At 36.9% G+C, this 14,104-nt stretch overlaps 1 protein-coding gene across 10 annotated transcripts in view; it reads right to left on the bottom strand.

Annotated features, from left to right (window-relative positions):
* Positions 1-14,104, bottom strand: part of DISC1 (DISC1 scaffold protein) — a 200,629-nt gene that overhangs the window by 104,243 nt on the left and 82,282 nt on the right. For all 10 annotated transcript variants that reach the window (XR_014618305.1, XR_014618306.1, XM_084284389.1 and 7 more), the window contains one exon: positions 10,019-10,121. Coding sequence is in view for 8 of the 10 variants with exons in the window: in XM_084284389.1 (XP_084140515.1) it covers positions 10,019-10,121 (103 nt within the window). In the remaining 2 variants the exon portion in view is untranslated. The remainder of the gene's footprint in view (positions 1-10,018; positions 10,122-14,104) is intronic.

Raw genomic sequence — 14,104 nt, forward strand, 5'->3', positions numbered from 1 at the left:
GTCTGAAAGTCTGCAGTGAAAATTCAGAAGAACAATATGAACTCATGCACCACAGGCATCATCAGTGAGCTTCTGACCTCAATCACAGCAACAAAAATAACTCTTTCCAAAATGCTGTAAGAAGGTTGATTTAAAAATTAATATATAATCCCTAGCTGCCAGCATTAAAAAACTGTTGTTTTGTGTTTAACAAAGTCACTTTGGATGATGTAGAAACATTCTTCAGACACCTGTTAAAACATTTTATTCTGCTAGTATCCATGAAAATGTTAAAATTCCTCTTTTTGGTTAATGATTTTGCTTAAACAAACACAGTAACTGTTGCTTTATCAACCAGAAAAAGCTGCATTTGATTGAGACATACCACTAGAAGAACTAGTTGGATGATACCAGATAAATAAAGCCAGACATAACTCTTCCCAAGAATCATGTGAAGTAAAGTTGGGATTATAATAAAATCTGTAGTCAGTCACCTGAGCTCGGCCAAACTCATATTTCTGCTAGCATAGAACTTCGAAGTCCTATTTTCATTTTCCCATTTGAAGTATACAGTGCTCTGAACAGGCTGAGTAGTATGCTTAAAGCATACTGTCATAAGAAGCTGAGTATGTGCACATTATAGTAAGGTTCAGCTTGTCAAAGTTACCCAGAAGTCAGCAAAACAAAAATACAACCAAAACACCAAAGAGCAACAACAACAAAAAAGTTAACTTCCTCCTTAATCTTGCCCACTGGGGCCCTCTCCACTCATGTACATGTACCTCCTTCATCTCCTTCTCTCCAACCACTGACATCAGGTAAGCTCCAACAGCTTGACTTGAATGCCAAAGAAATACCAGCCAAATCAGACAAAGCAATCCACACTGGCAAAATAAAAAATATAAAATATTTATTCCCAGGCACAACATAGCTAAATAATTCCATTTATTCACCGTAAAAAATGAATAGTGTATTTAGATTATTTTCTCCTCTTCCCGAAAATTGTACTAGAATGGCTACATACTGCAGCTAAATGGTACTCTGCACATCAAGTATCTGTTCTTCATACATAATTACATGCTATTTAAACTCATGTCCACAGTAACCACTCATCGTCAGATTATACTGTATAAGGCGGACTGTTGCCCACTTACAAGCCTCAAATTAACATTACATTATTTTGATACCATTTACCAGCAACAAATTGACTAAAAATATCATTTGAAATCTATCCCATTTTGTAAAAACCAACAAATGGGTTATTACTTAAGCTTTGTTCAATAATTCCCTTGCAAAACATAAGACAAAGTTAATGGCCCAGAGCCTTTTTACGCTAAGTTTTTATCATATTTATGCCAGAAATTATGTGCACTCATAGTTTCCATTATTTATACTCAAAGCAGAGTGGTATGTCCCATCCCTACTGAAACTAAATTCATTACAGTACAAGCAAAGGAATGATTTTTGTGTAACACTAAAGCATACATACTAGACATCAGCCTGAATGCAAGAAAGAACAGACTGGTCAGTATTTATCATTACCTATAAGCTTTTTCTTCATAGACTAACACTACCTTTAATAATACATAGAAGAGAAAAATTCTGTTTTACCTTAGGGCATTTACCACCACGGTATTTATCAAAGGCGCTAGAATTCAAGGCTGAAAATCCTCCACCCCATGATTAATGAGAATACAAACCAATTCCAACACCAGAACAGAACTTGAAGAAAATAAATATCATTCGGCTTCTCACAAAGAGAAAAATCTAAAAACGTGAGGGGAATAAAATATTTTGGAAGCAGTAACTGTATAGCAGTAACAGCACCTTTGAAAATCACAAATAGCAAATGAGGGACAGTCTATCATCCCCTAAAATATTTTTAAAAAATTCCAAGCATCTGAATCACAATTCCTGTTTTCAAGTAATAACGTGTGAACACTTTTTTGAAGCGGAATGCAACTGAAATGATTGATATGATCCTGAAAGGTAAAATGGAATAATCCAGACCCATCCTCTTGACCTCTCCCCTTCAGATATTTGTATACATTGATCAGATCCCCTCTTAGTCTTCTCTTCTCCAAGCTAAACAGGCTCAGCTCTCTCAGCCTCTCCTTGTATGAGAGATGCTCCAGTCTCCTCATCATCTTTGTAGCCCTTGCTCCAGGAACTCCATGTCCCCCTTGCACTGGGGAGCCCAGAACTGGACACAGTACTCCAGGTGAGGCCTCACCAGGGGACTGAGGATCGAGGATGGCCTATGAGGATGTCACGGGAGCCGCTATCGAAAGCCTGACTGAAATCAAGGTAGACAACATGCGCTACTCTCCCCTCACCCACCCAGCTAGTCATTCCATCACAGAAGGCTACCAGGTTGATCCCCTTGCTGAGCCCATGACTACTCCTGATCACCTTCTTCTCCTCCATGTGCTTGGAAGTATGCCTGACTCCTGAACTCAAGGACTACCCGATGGCACGGACACAAACATGTGCACACAAGCTTCCCCAGATAATTGGTTTCCCCTGCCAATCACATCCCCCAGCCACCTTACGCCTTTCAATCTCTTGTTCTTTTACATCTCCTCTCTCTCCTACCTCTGCCTCCCCTCACTACCAGCAAAGGAGAAGAAATGACATGCTCAGGGTAGGGAAATGGCCCAGACCTGATCTCCATGATTTTGAGGGCTTCATGAAATCAGATCATGCCACCTAGACTTAGGCACCAAAACTTCATGTGCTCAAGTTCAGGGGATTGTCACCTTGGCTTCCTGGACAGTCTGTGGAAAGAGGGAAAGCATTGACATGTCCTACAGACTGCACAGGGGTTTTCTAGCATCCCCTCCAGACCACAGCACGGCCTTTTCGACTGGGTGAAAGCATCTTCACAGCTCTCCCCATCTAATGTTTCTCCTCTGAGCACAAATCTCCAGAAAAGGAACTGCCAAGAAGATTATTCTACCCTCTCTTCTCCTCCAGGGAGAGCAGGTTAGGTAACAGGGGAGAAATGGAGTAAGTTGCTACATGACTGACTGGCTGCTGTAACAGAAGCAATGATTTTCTGCTGTCTGGTCACATATCGTGTTAGAGCTTCAGCTACTACAAATTGTCTTGGAACTTCACTGCAAGCCAGTAACACCCAGCATTCTCATTTGGAAGTAAGATAAAAAGACAAATTACATAGATGTCTGAGGTCTATGTGACTGTTTAGGAGTTGGCTTTAGGGGCTCACAGGCGTTATTTTTTAAATGGGTTCACAGGCTTGCAAAAAGTACATCACTCGTAGCAATATACAGCAGAAAACTTCAGTTCGTAAAGCATGAAGTGAGCATTGTGGGAACACATGCCAATAAGCAGCATTGTATGCTGGCACAGGACATTGTGATATGGGTGGGCATGAAGAAGAATTTATCTCAACATGCCACCGAGCCATCAATCCAAACTGCTGCTGGAAGCAAGATGCTGAAAGTGGAGAACCAATTTTGTCATCTGACAAGACACAGGTCCCTGTGAGACTCCAATTCACCAAAAAACTACGCCTTCACAAGAAGGCATAAAGAGGCATTGGTATTCTCGCCTCAAAGACAAGCTGGATTCCCCACCTGTACCCAACAGTACTTCTCAAATGTTAAATATACAAACGAGAGCACCATCCCCTTCCAGTAGAAGACATTAAAAGCTGTATCTAGCATGGCAGGGAATGTATCAACATCTTGTTGACAACTTTATGACCATACCTAACCTGCACGAACTGACAGAAGGTAGCAAAGGAATGAAACCAAGACATCCACATTACCAAAACACACATATGCATGGTTGAGAAGTTCCTTCAGCCTCTACTGACATCTTCCAGTCTGACTGGTCCCCTCTCTAGCATACTCATTCCCAACAGAAATGCCTACTTCCAAAGCTGGAAGGCTGGTTTCTTTCTTTCTTTTTTTTTTTTTTTAATCCTTTCTTACAATTGCTGTTCGAGCCATGCAGAACTTAAATAAGCATCTGAGTAAGCAAAGAGGTAACAGCACCAGCATCAAATTTTGTGTTTAGCATTTATGTCACGTTATTTCTAAGCTACACTTCTATGCAGGAATAAGAGGGGGAAAAACACTTTTTGGTTATATTACTCGAAATCATTCTACTGGAAATCAGTATTTCCAGTCACCTCCCATTTGCAGGTATTTAATGATATTGAGATAGTGCTAATTATTTGATGATGACACAAGATCTCCTACTGGTATCAATCAGAGTATATATATTTTCAAATATATATTTTATATAGTATAATATAAATATAAATATGTATTTTATATATTTTTAAAAAACATATATATATTAACTACTTTAAAAATCACCTTACTAGCTTCTGTGTTTGGATCTAATTTGCATTTGCAGAGACATAGAGAAAGTTAATGACGTGCATCACACAGGCAACTACATAATGAATTCAGTTTTTCGTTCACATTTGCTTAGCTACCCAATAGCCACTCTGTGGCTATCTGGTCCTACACTTTAGGCACTCCCAAGAGAGGGAAAAAAAATCACAGAGCACATGAAAAAACTGCAATATTTATCAAACATAATGTTTGATAATAATGTATTCACATACAGGAAACAGACCGAATGATGGCTAAAAATACATTTTAGTTTACATCCCTCCTCCTATTCCCAAATTATTTTCTCTCTAAGGAAAAAAGAGAAATGTACCATTTCTCACATATGATTTGATTGCTTGCAGATCAGCCTACAGAACGAAAATAAATTTTACTAATATTTTTACAGTTACATTCACACTTGCTTACAGACCATCCTGTTTGAATTTTCTTACTGGTTTAGGTTTATTTGATCTGCAATTTATTTCCCCAAAAAATTTTGTGCTACACATGCCCACCATGCTAACAGAAAGAACATAGTATCGTGTTCTGCCATATTCTTCCCACACCTGATGACAGAAATTTTATAAACATGTTAGGAGCTACTCTAAGAAGCAATTGTTATAATTATCACACACAGGTTTCTAAGCACTTCTTAGACATTAAGCTACTTCTTTGTTTGTTTTTAATTTATACAAAATCTTTTAAATGGTAACCCAAAAGATTTCACCAATAAGTATTCACAAATATATATGTCAACAGTAAAATCTCATGCCATCAAGAGTACTTGTTAGTTATAATTAGCTGAAGCTACTGATTTAAAATCATGTACAATATAATACGATTCTGCTAATTATGTTTGGAGAAAAATTTTGGACTAGCATCTTGGGAGTATGAACTCTAAAGTTATTTATGACAATAGGCAAACGCCAATCAGAAGTGAAGGAGCTGCTGATATGAAGGACCTGAATTTTGACTGTTGATACAAATAGCTCTTAACTTTCAAGAATATTTTTTTCATATGAAATCTCAACATAATGTAATCAATCTACTATATTTATTCTACTACCTTCAGTAATCTGAATGCACCCACCCCCTTTTTCTTTGTCCTCCAAACTTAGTTTTACACTCCTTCCAAGGAAAAAATAACAGCAAAGAAGAACTTTTACATATGTGGCATCATCTCTAAAGTCTTTACTGCATCTTTTATTATACAATCTTAAAATTAAGGTATTAGACTGTCAGGAATAATAGAATTGCTATGCTTACATTGCATTTATTCTGGTATTTTTCTCTCAAAACAAGATCAGCTACATTTGCATATGTTTTGGTGCAAATACACCAATACTGTAAATCAGCGTGACAGCAACAGACAATGCAGTTCATACAGAACATTAATGCTGTATGAAGCTATCCAGGTAACCATTAAAGGCTGTGGTACACATCAAGCTTTCCAAATCATTATATCATGACACGTGTAAGATCTGACAATGTATTAATAACTGTATTCTTACGTTCATCTAACTTTAGGGATACATGCACCCAGATACATGCAATTGCATTCAGACGCCTTTTAGCTTTGACACTGTTCCCAAACCCCCTAAAACTAACTGCTTCCTCACGGAAAATGCTATGTTGAATGAAAACAATGCAACATCTCTTCAGAGGAAAACAGTTGTTTTCAGTATCCATTAGCATTGTTATTTGAGGAAATTATTTGAATGACTGATCCAACTGCTACAGTAAAAACAGCAGAAATACCATTTATCTTTGCCTAAAGCTTCCAAGACTAAATGAAAATTCCTAAGTATGTCCACCAAAATTTATGTTTACTGCGTTTCATATACATATATACTATTAATAATTGCCTCTGTATCTCCTACTATTCCAAGGCTGCCTTTAAAGCTGCATATTACCCAACTGAAGATTCTCTCACCTTCTAACATTTTAGTATACCCAGGCTGTTGAGCAACCTTCTGTTAGCTGAATGTCAGTTCAGGGGATATGTACATGCAATATATTCTTAAATCTTGTCCAGTATTTTTAAGGTGGAGACATATTTCTTAACTATGTCTTATTTAAGGGATGAGTATCCATGTGTTAGGCATAAATGAATGACAAGAACTGAACAACCTCAGCCTTCTCTATATTATCCACTGCTCATTGTCTTCACTTTAAGTTTTGTAAACAAAAAAAAAAAAACAAACTCATTCTTACTCTTTCCTATTCCACATTTACCAAATCGTTTCTTCCCAACTAGTTTCTCTACCAGCTGCAATTCATTCTGCATCCTGGCTTTTCTGTTTTTATCAATTCATGAGCTAAGACTAAAATATTTCTATTTATTTGCAGAATTTCTTTTCAACTTTCAGGTCTTTAAAACATCAATTTCTGTCATTCCTGTATCTTTTGCATACTACTCTACATTTAGCATTAATGAGTGCCATTACTACATCACAGTGTCTGCTGTTACAGAATTACTTTTCACCCTTGATATTCAACCAGTTCCCTCCAACGACAAAAATCACATCTAAAATACTTGCTCCCTTGTATGTTTTTCTACCTCCCCCACTGCCAAATTGCCTTCATCACCTTTCATTAATGCGTTTCATCATCTTCAGTGCTTCCTTCCCAACTTACAATCAGCTATCTGTTATAAACAACCAACCGTTATTATTAATTCCATGCTTTTGATGCTATTAGTTTACTCAGAAAGCCTCGGTTATCTTCCATTTGTGATGGTAGCAACGAGGAACTACTTGGGTATTTTCTCTTCACACTGGGATATTAAATTGCATTGTTTTGCATCTATGCCTGAGCTTCAGAAGACCCATTTTTGGTATACAATGCAATACCTTTCCCCTTCCTTGCCTATTTCAGTATAATTTGTTCCTCATTAAAGTTACACATCTCAGCTTTTTCCTCGCTTCTCCGCAATATCAATTCATGTTTGGTTATATGCCAGAAGTTCATGTTTTTCTTTTAAAATTTCAATACTTCTCTTTACACACACACACATCTAAGGCATCTAACACCCTACTTCATCATTCTTCTGTTTTGCAGTTCCAGACATTTTCATTCTCCAAAGCCTGTATTTTAAGTTTTTCCCCCTTTAAAAGAAGAAAAAAAAAAATAGCTCACTTATAGGCTTAAAGTCACCAGCTTCCTACAAAGCCAGACTTGAAAACCCCTAATTTTTACAACAAGAAAGAAACCCAGGAAGTGTGGTACAATGTGCTGCATGTCTATACAATTATGTTTCCTAGGGTACCCTAGGAATGGAAGCTAGCCAGCTATGGAAGCTAGCCAGATTCAGAGACATCAATAATTAAGTCTTGATAACCACACATTAAGTCACAAAGCCCTCTTACTGATGTCAATACACACAATTTTAGACAGGGATTATCTGGAACTTTTTTTGATCATAGACGTGTCTCTGTTGTTTTACAGTCCAGTATGCCTCAGACAAACTGCTCTTTGAATATGAGTCCAGACACATTCCTTATTAGCAAGGCAAGGATTGAAAACCAATTTCCAGATGTTCTTGAGAATGCTTCCACCTACAACCTTATTCTAAGTAAACCACTTGAAGACAGAAAAACTTCTGGATGCTTATTTTCCTGAGAAAGCATTTACAGAAGTGAAGCATTCTCTCAATATCACTGGTGCTTTTCATCATCTATTACATGAGCTAAACAATTTTTGGATTTACTTTTACACATACTATAGCTAAGAAAGAATTATTCTGTGTGAAAGTATAGGTTAAAATGGCATTACTACGAGATTTTCAGTTGTGAGAGACCCCACAATGTCTCTGGGCAACCTTGCTGCACTGTTCGATCACTCACACAGTAAAAAAAGCATTTGCTTAAGTTCAGGTGGACTTTGATGTGCTTCAATTTGTAGCACCAAATGCCAGGACGTGATAACAGTGGGTGCTTGTTTTTAACAGCTAACTAGTCACAAGATAGAAAGGGGGTGTCAGAGGTTTTCAAACATGTTCATGAAAGATGCTGTATATGAAATTATAAAATAAAAAAAAGCCTACAAATTCTGTTCAGGCAAAATTCCCAGAAAGATAATAAAAGATTTTTGCCTTAGCGACAATTTAAGATTGTACTGTTCACAGTCATTAAAATTCCCTGAAGTAAGAGTTTTTCAGAGTAAGGAAAAAAAAAGAAATAGCGCTTCTTATCAGTACCAAGAAATAGTACCAACATTTCTTAAAAAGTATGAAAAGGCAATCATAGTCATAGTACTGAGAAAACAATTTATAGAAATACCAGCATTAAATTGTCTCTTGAATTCATCCCTGAAACAAGCAACCTCTTTTAAGAGCTAACAAGTATAAAATATTGTTACGAATGTTTTGGAAGTAGTCCTCAAGTTTTCATTAACTCTCCCAAAGTGTCATACTGAAGTATGTATTTTCTGGCCAACTGCTTCCTGCTGGCAGCATGAAGCAGTTGCATATCCAGTTTGGGGGCTATTTTGTTCTCAATAAAGCCATACAATGGCTGGGGAAAACTTTGACCCCATTTCTGAAAGCAAGAAAATTACCTACATTCAAATAGCCTAAGGGCAGAAAAGGGTGATTATTCAGCTTACCTTGTAGGTGGACACAGAGAATTAAATAGGGTTTCCATTCTAAAAAGAGTCATGAAGAACAAAGAAACTGACCATGCTCAGGACCACTACAAGATCTGGTCTTTAATTTCCTTTAGGATTTTGCTCAAATCTGACATTATCCACTTCTGTCAAACAAACCATGTGACACTGCACATGGTTTCAATTTAAAATCATTCTGTGCACAGTTACAAGATCCTAATATCTAGTTGAGAAGGTAAATGACCATCAGATAGATATAAGACGTCACTCTGACACATATTAAAAATCCCCTAGTTGTTCTTCTTTCTTTAGTGTAACACTGGAAAATTTCTTATACCCAAGTCTACATTCCCTTCTCTTCAGCTTCCTCCGAGACGGGTGTCTGGTGGAGAAACATATACGTACACATTTGCAAACAGTTTGCTGAATTAGAAAAGTCACCTCTTCAAACTTAGAGAAAGAACTGCACTTTTTTTTTTTCCTTAGTAAACGTGCACCAGTCCCAAGTAACTGGCATGTAAAACCGTTATGAATCAGACTGTAATCACATTTCAGTGTTTTACTGGTTGTAAATAACATGCACGAGTGCTCCAAGAACCAAATTGCTTTTTTGCTGCCAACATTAGTTGTTTAATGATCTGAATAGCAGTAGCAGCCAATTATTTTCCTCTGTTTTAAATGTCATTTACAGCCATATTTGCAATTATTACACCTTTATTATAAATTTATTATGACTCTTAGCTAGAGAGCTCAAACATTTAACTTGTAATGTCCAGGAAAAGCTATTGATAATTATTTACTAATTTCACTTACGGAAAAATATCATGTTCTTTGCCCATTTACTGCCTACCACACAGAATTCTCTTAGCCAGTAGTTTCCATCTGTGGAGAGAGGCCTGAAGCACCTTACAGAAGACGTGACACAGCCTGGTTCTGCCAGACTTGCCATGACTTCAAGGCACCTAGCTAGGTGCAGATCAATGACTTTTCCAAGAAGGCTCAGCTGTGTAAAGGCCTAACACACTACTCATCAGTGTAAGTCCTTCTCATCACTTCAGACTTACCTGATACAGCCAGCATTTTGGCTTCAAGTAGAGCGGGTAGTTGAGTCTCAATATCACTCACTTTCCTCCTCAAAGTACTGCAGAGCTTCTGACTTGTGCAAACCTAGATTGAGGAAGACAGCCATGATATATAATTCATTCATGTAAAAATACAAGGCAATTTAAACGGGGCTTCAAATGTTCTTGGTTTACAGACATGACATAACATCCTACAGCACAGTAAAGGAGCTTAATAAAAAGTGATGTATTTACAGAAATATCAAAGATGAATCAAGATTTCCAGGCTTTGCCACACATTCTGTTATAAAAGTAGAGAACATTATTAGCATTAGCTACCTGGATGGCAAAGGACATGTTTCACCACTAGATACTGAGGTTTATTTAGAAGAAAGGCCAACTGACACGCTGTACATTTTCAGGTTAGCAGTGATGCCTAGAATGAGTGGAATGTAAATGAGACAGTGTTTGGAGTTTAAGACTTCATAATGCAGAATGCCCAGTGATTTTTATACAGAAGATAGCATGCTACACAACTGGGGGAAAAAAAAAAAAAAAAAAAAAAAAAAAACAGCTGTCATTCTCTAAACAAGCAGTAACAGCTAAACATTGTATTTCATTTCACCATCAGGAGACACAGCTGAATTCGGTTCAGGTTTCCGACTTTCCCTCTCTCTCTCTTTTGTCTGTTTACCTGGAAGTCCTTCGATCATAACTGCTATTAGAAACATGGAGAGATATAGGGGAGGAAAAAAAAAAAAAGATAAAAAGAAAGGAAGTTCAACTGTTTCTATACGGTAAGTGTATATTACCACCTCAGAATGACCTTGTATATTGTACACAGATCATACAACTACACATTCAAAAGTGTTTGTTCTTACTCCATACTGCATCATTTGCAAAGGAAAGCAAAATGAACAGAGAAGTCCATCTCACTAATGCCTATGCTCTTGTTCTGAAGGCAGATATCAAGTAGTTGCTTAGAATTGTAGCTGACACTTGAGAAAACATTGCATTCACTGGAAGCAAGGGCAAAGCAATACTCAGGAAAGAGACAGGCCAGTAGTGAAGAGATGAGATGTGAAATGAAATCTCCAGAGGAAAGTTTCCCTACTCTTCTTGATATTTTTTTCTCAAAAACAAGTGTATATACCATGCATATTAACAAAAGCACAGCTATCACGCTATTTTTTAAGAGCCCTACAGCGATAATGACTAATGTTTGCATAATTATAAGAATTCAGATATGACACTAACTGTAAATCTTAGTAAAAGGTTAATAACCTCTTGCTCTAGCTGACAGCACGTTATAATCATAGATACATCGTGATTTTTTCTTGAGTCAACTATCAACACAACTATCCTCCAAGCAGTAAAGACTTCAGTCTCCCTATTAATTTAAAAACATATTTCTCATCACTTCTTCACCTATTATAATTTTTCAGTTCCCAGATATTTCACTTTATTTTAGTACCGCCTTCTAAGTGACTTGCCTACTGATATATTTTAAATGTTAAAATAACCCAAACCTGTCAGAGGTGAAAAAACATACCCAAAGAACCCAAAGGCCATTTCTGTCGCACATCTCCAACATAAATCTTAAAGTTTTTAATGACTTCCTTCTAAGCAGTGTTCTCTCTTTAGGGGTACTGAATGGCTCAGTGAATTGCAATTAGATCAGGATCTTTCAGCTCTAGGAAATCTGCATGAATACAGCCCATGCTGGTGGTAACTCAGAGTCATTACCAGTAGACAGCTGTTTGGCAATTATGCAAAATTAGCTGGGAGGAGGTTTAATCAGTTTCTAGTGAACACTGCCCACTTTGTAAGCAGTACTGTCACAGAACGAAGCTTGCTGGCACTCTTTATTAATGGACCAAAGGCAGGGACCAGAGGCCGAAAGGACGTTCCTGTAACTCAGAGATGATTCTTCTGGAACATGAGATAAGCACATTACTGAGCCTCTGCATGTATCTATGTCACAAGCGTTCTGTGGATAAATGAAAAACATTAATCTTCAGAGCTATCACATGGCATAGTTCAACAAAACTAAATGAAAGACTGGGCAAGGCAAAATAATTTAACATCCTCTAAACTAATAGCTCTGCTTCTACATTACATCAATTCTACCCTGTGAGCTCCAACTCCTTTAAATTTTTCTAAGTCTTTTATCCTAATAACAGCTACTATTATTCATTACAGTAGCTTATTCAGCCACTGAGGAAAGCTTATTTCTTACCTAACAAAGATGACAAATGCTCACGAACAACACCCTCACTTGCTCCACTTCAACACACTATCCTCATCTAACCATCTGCATGTCCAGCACTTAACACTCGTAACCCCAGCAATGCCCTTGCCTTGTTCCCAGTGACCAGCTCTGCTGCACTCCATCAGACAAGGAGCTCCAGTTCTTTACAGACCAATATTACAGCATCTATTTTAAAAATCCTCTGCAGTGTTTTACTGGTTGGTTGGTTTTGTAGACTTCCAGAAAAAAATAAAAGAAAAAAAAGTCTCTTATTTAGGAATAAATCCTACAAACCTGCTGTTCAGATATATAAACACTACTCAAGAAGGCAAACTATGTGAAAACAGTAGGATGCTGTTCAGCAAAGGTATGTGAAATCAAGCTGAAAAGAAGCAAAATATCAAATTTACCCATTGTCATCCTTTTCCATCTTGCCAGTGTATGATGTTAATCTAAAGTGGCAGAAACAGGCAGAAGGACACAGACTAAAACACTGAAATTAACTCTTCCTCCAACCACCTCAAGGAAAAAAAAAGAATTTTAAGTAGCCTTCACATTTCTTTATAGACGTAGTTTAGAAAAGACATGGAAATTCTCTTTGCACTGTCTGAAGAAAGGAAGAGTCCGCCTTGATTTCCCATACAGCACAATTTTGCCACGTGCAAAAGCACATATTAATTTCTGAAGAAAAAAATGTGGGTAAGGGGGATTATTCCCTTCACTAACAAAATAATATTAGCTTTTGCAGCCTCAACTGAAAATAACATAGTTAAGGCAGAAAAGGCCACATAAATACTTGCGGTACAGGGGGAATGAAGAAGCCTTTGACAAAGTAGCTTTTTCCCCATACAATAAAAAGGTTTTAAAGACCATCTCTATTCAGATTGAGAAGAAAACAATAAGATGAGATGATTTGAATAAATCAAATAAGAAATGATTTGTAGGAGTCTGATTATCTGCTTCTTATTTGCCTTCTCTAATAAATAAAAGCCATCACACAAGAATGGAATTAAATTAAAATAATATTTTACCTACTGAATATTTAAAGAAACAAATATGCTGTGGAATTCTACCACACAGACTTCTCACTTGCTACCCAATGTTTCAGCTCTTATTTAAAAACTCTTTAGATACTATGGTTATAAAATAAAAATTTAAAATGTACAGGCACACATTTTCAGGGGAAATGGCAAAATCTATAATTTATGTTTTACTTTGCATGTAGCTTGAAACAACAAATCACCCTGAGCTACCAAATCTCTCATTCATTTTATTCATTTCATTCATCTGTAGGTCAATTGCAATCTTTTCCTTGCCGCTTTATTTGTAGTCATTAAAATAAAGGGGGGAGTGTCATATTATAACATCTATACTAATATTTCCCAAGAGGTGTGCATATGCAAAGAATAGAGGAGAATGAACTCAAAATAAAGTAAGAGAGGAGGAAGAGGGAGAGGTATTCAGATGTAGTCAACAGCCTTTTTAACAGTGAATGCTAAAAGTGTTGGGCATAATGATTATGAAGAACAGAGTACAAAGGATAATTTTTCACTAATTTTGGAGAACTATTTCTATTAGAGAATTAGCATTAAAAAAAAAAATTATTTCCAAGAATGAATTAATTAATGACTAAAAAATAGATATATTTTCCCTTTCCTGTTCCATACATATCTATCAGAATTAGCTAAAATAAATAAACCTCCTTCCTAGAGCACTCCAGAGCAAAGATGCTCTAAGGCACAATGAGCATTTTGTGATAAAAAGGAGAATTCTGTAGTCTTTCTTAGAAGGAGGACCATGAGAAATAAGAGAACTAAAAGAAGAGTATAACATCTCTG

Source organism: Netta rufina (assembly GCF_964035555.1).
Source record: "Netta rufina genome assembly, chromosome: 3".
Lineage (NCBI taxonomy): Eukaryota > Metazoa > Chordata > Aves > Anseriformes > Anatidae > Netta > Netta rufina.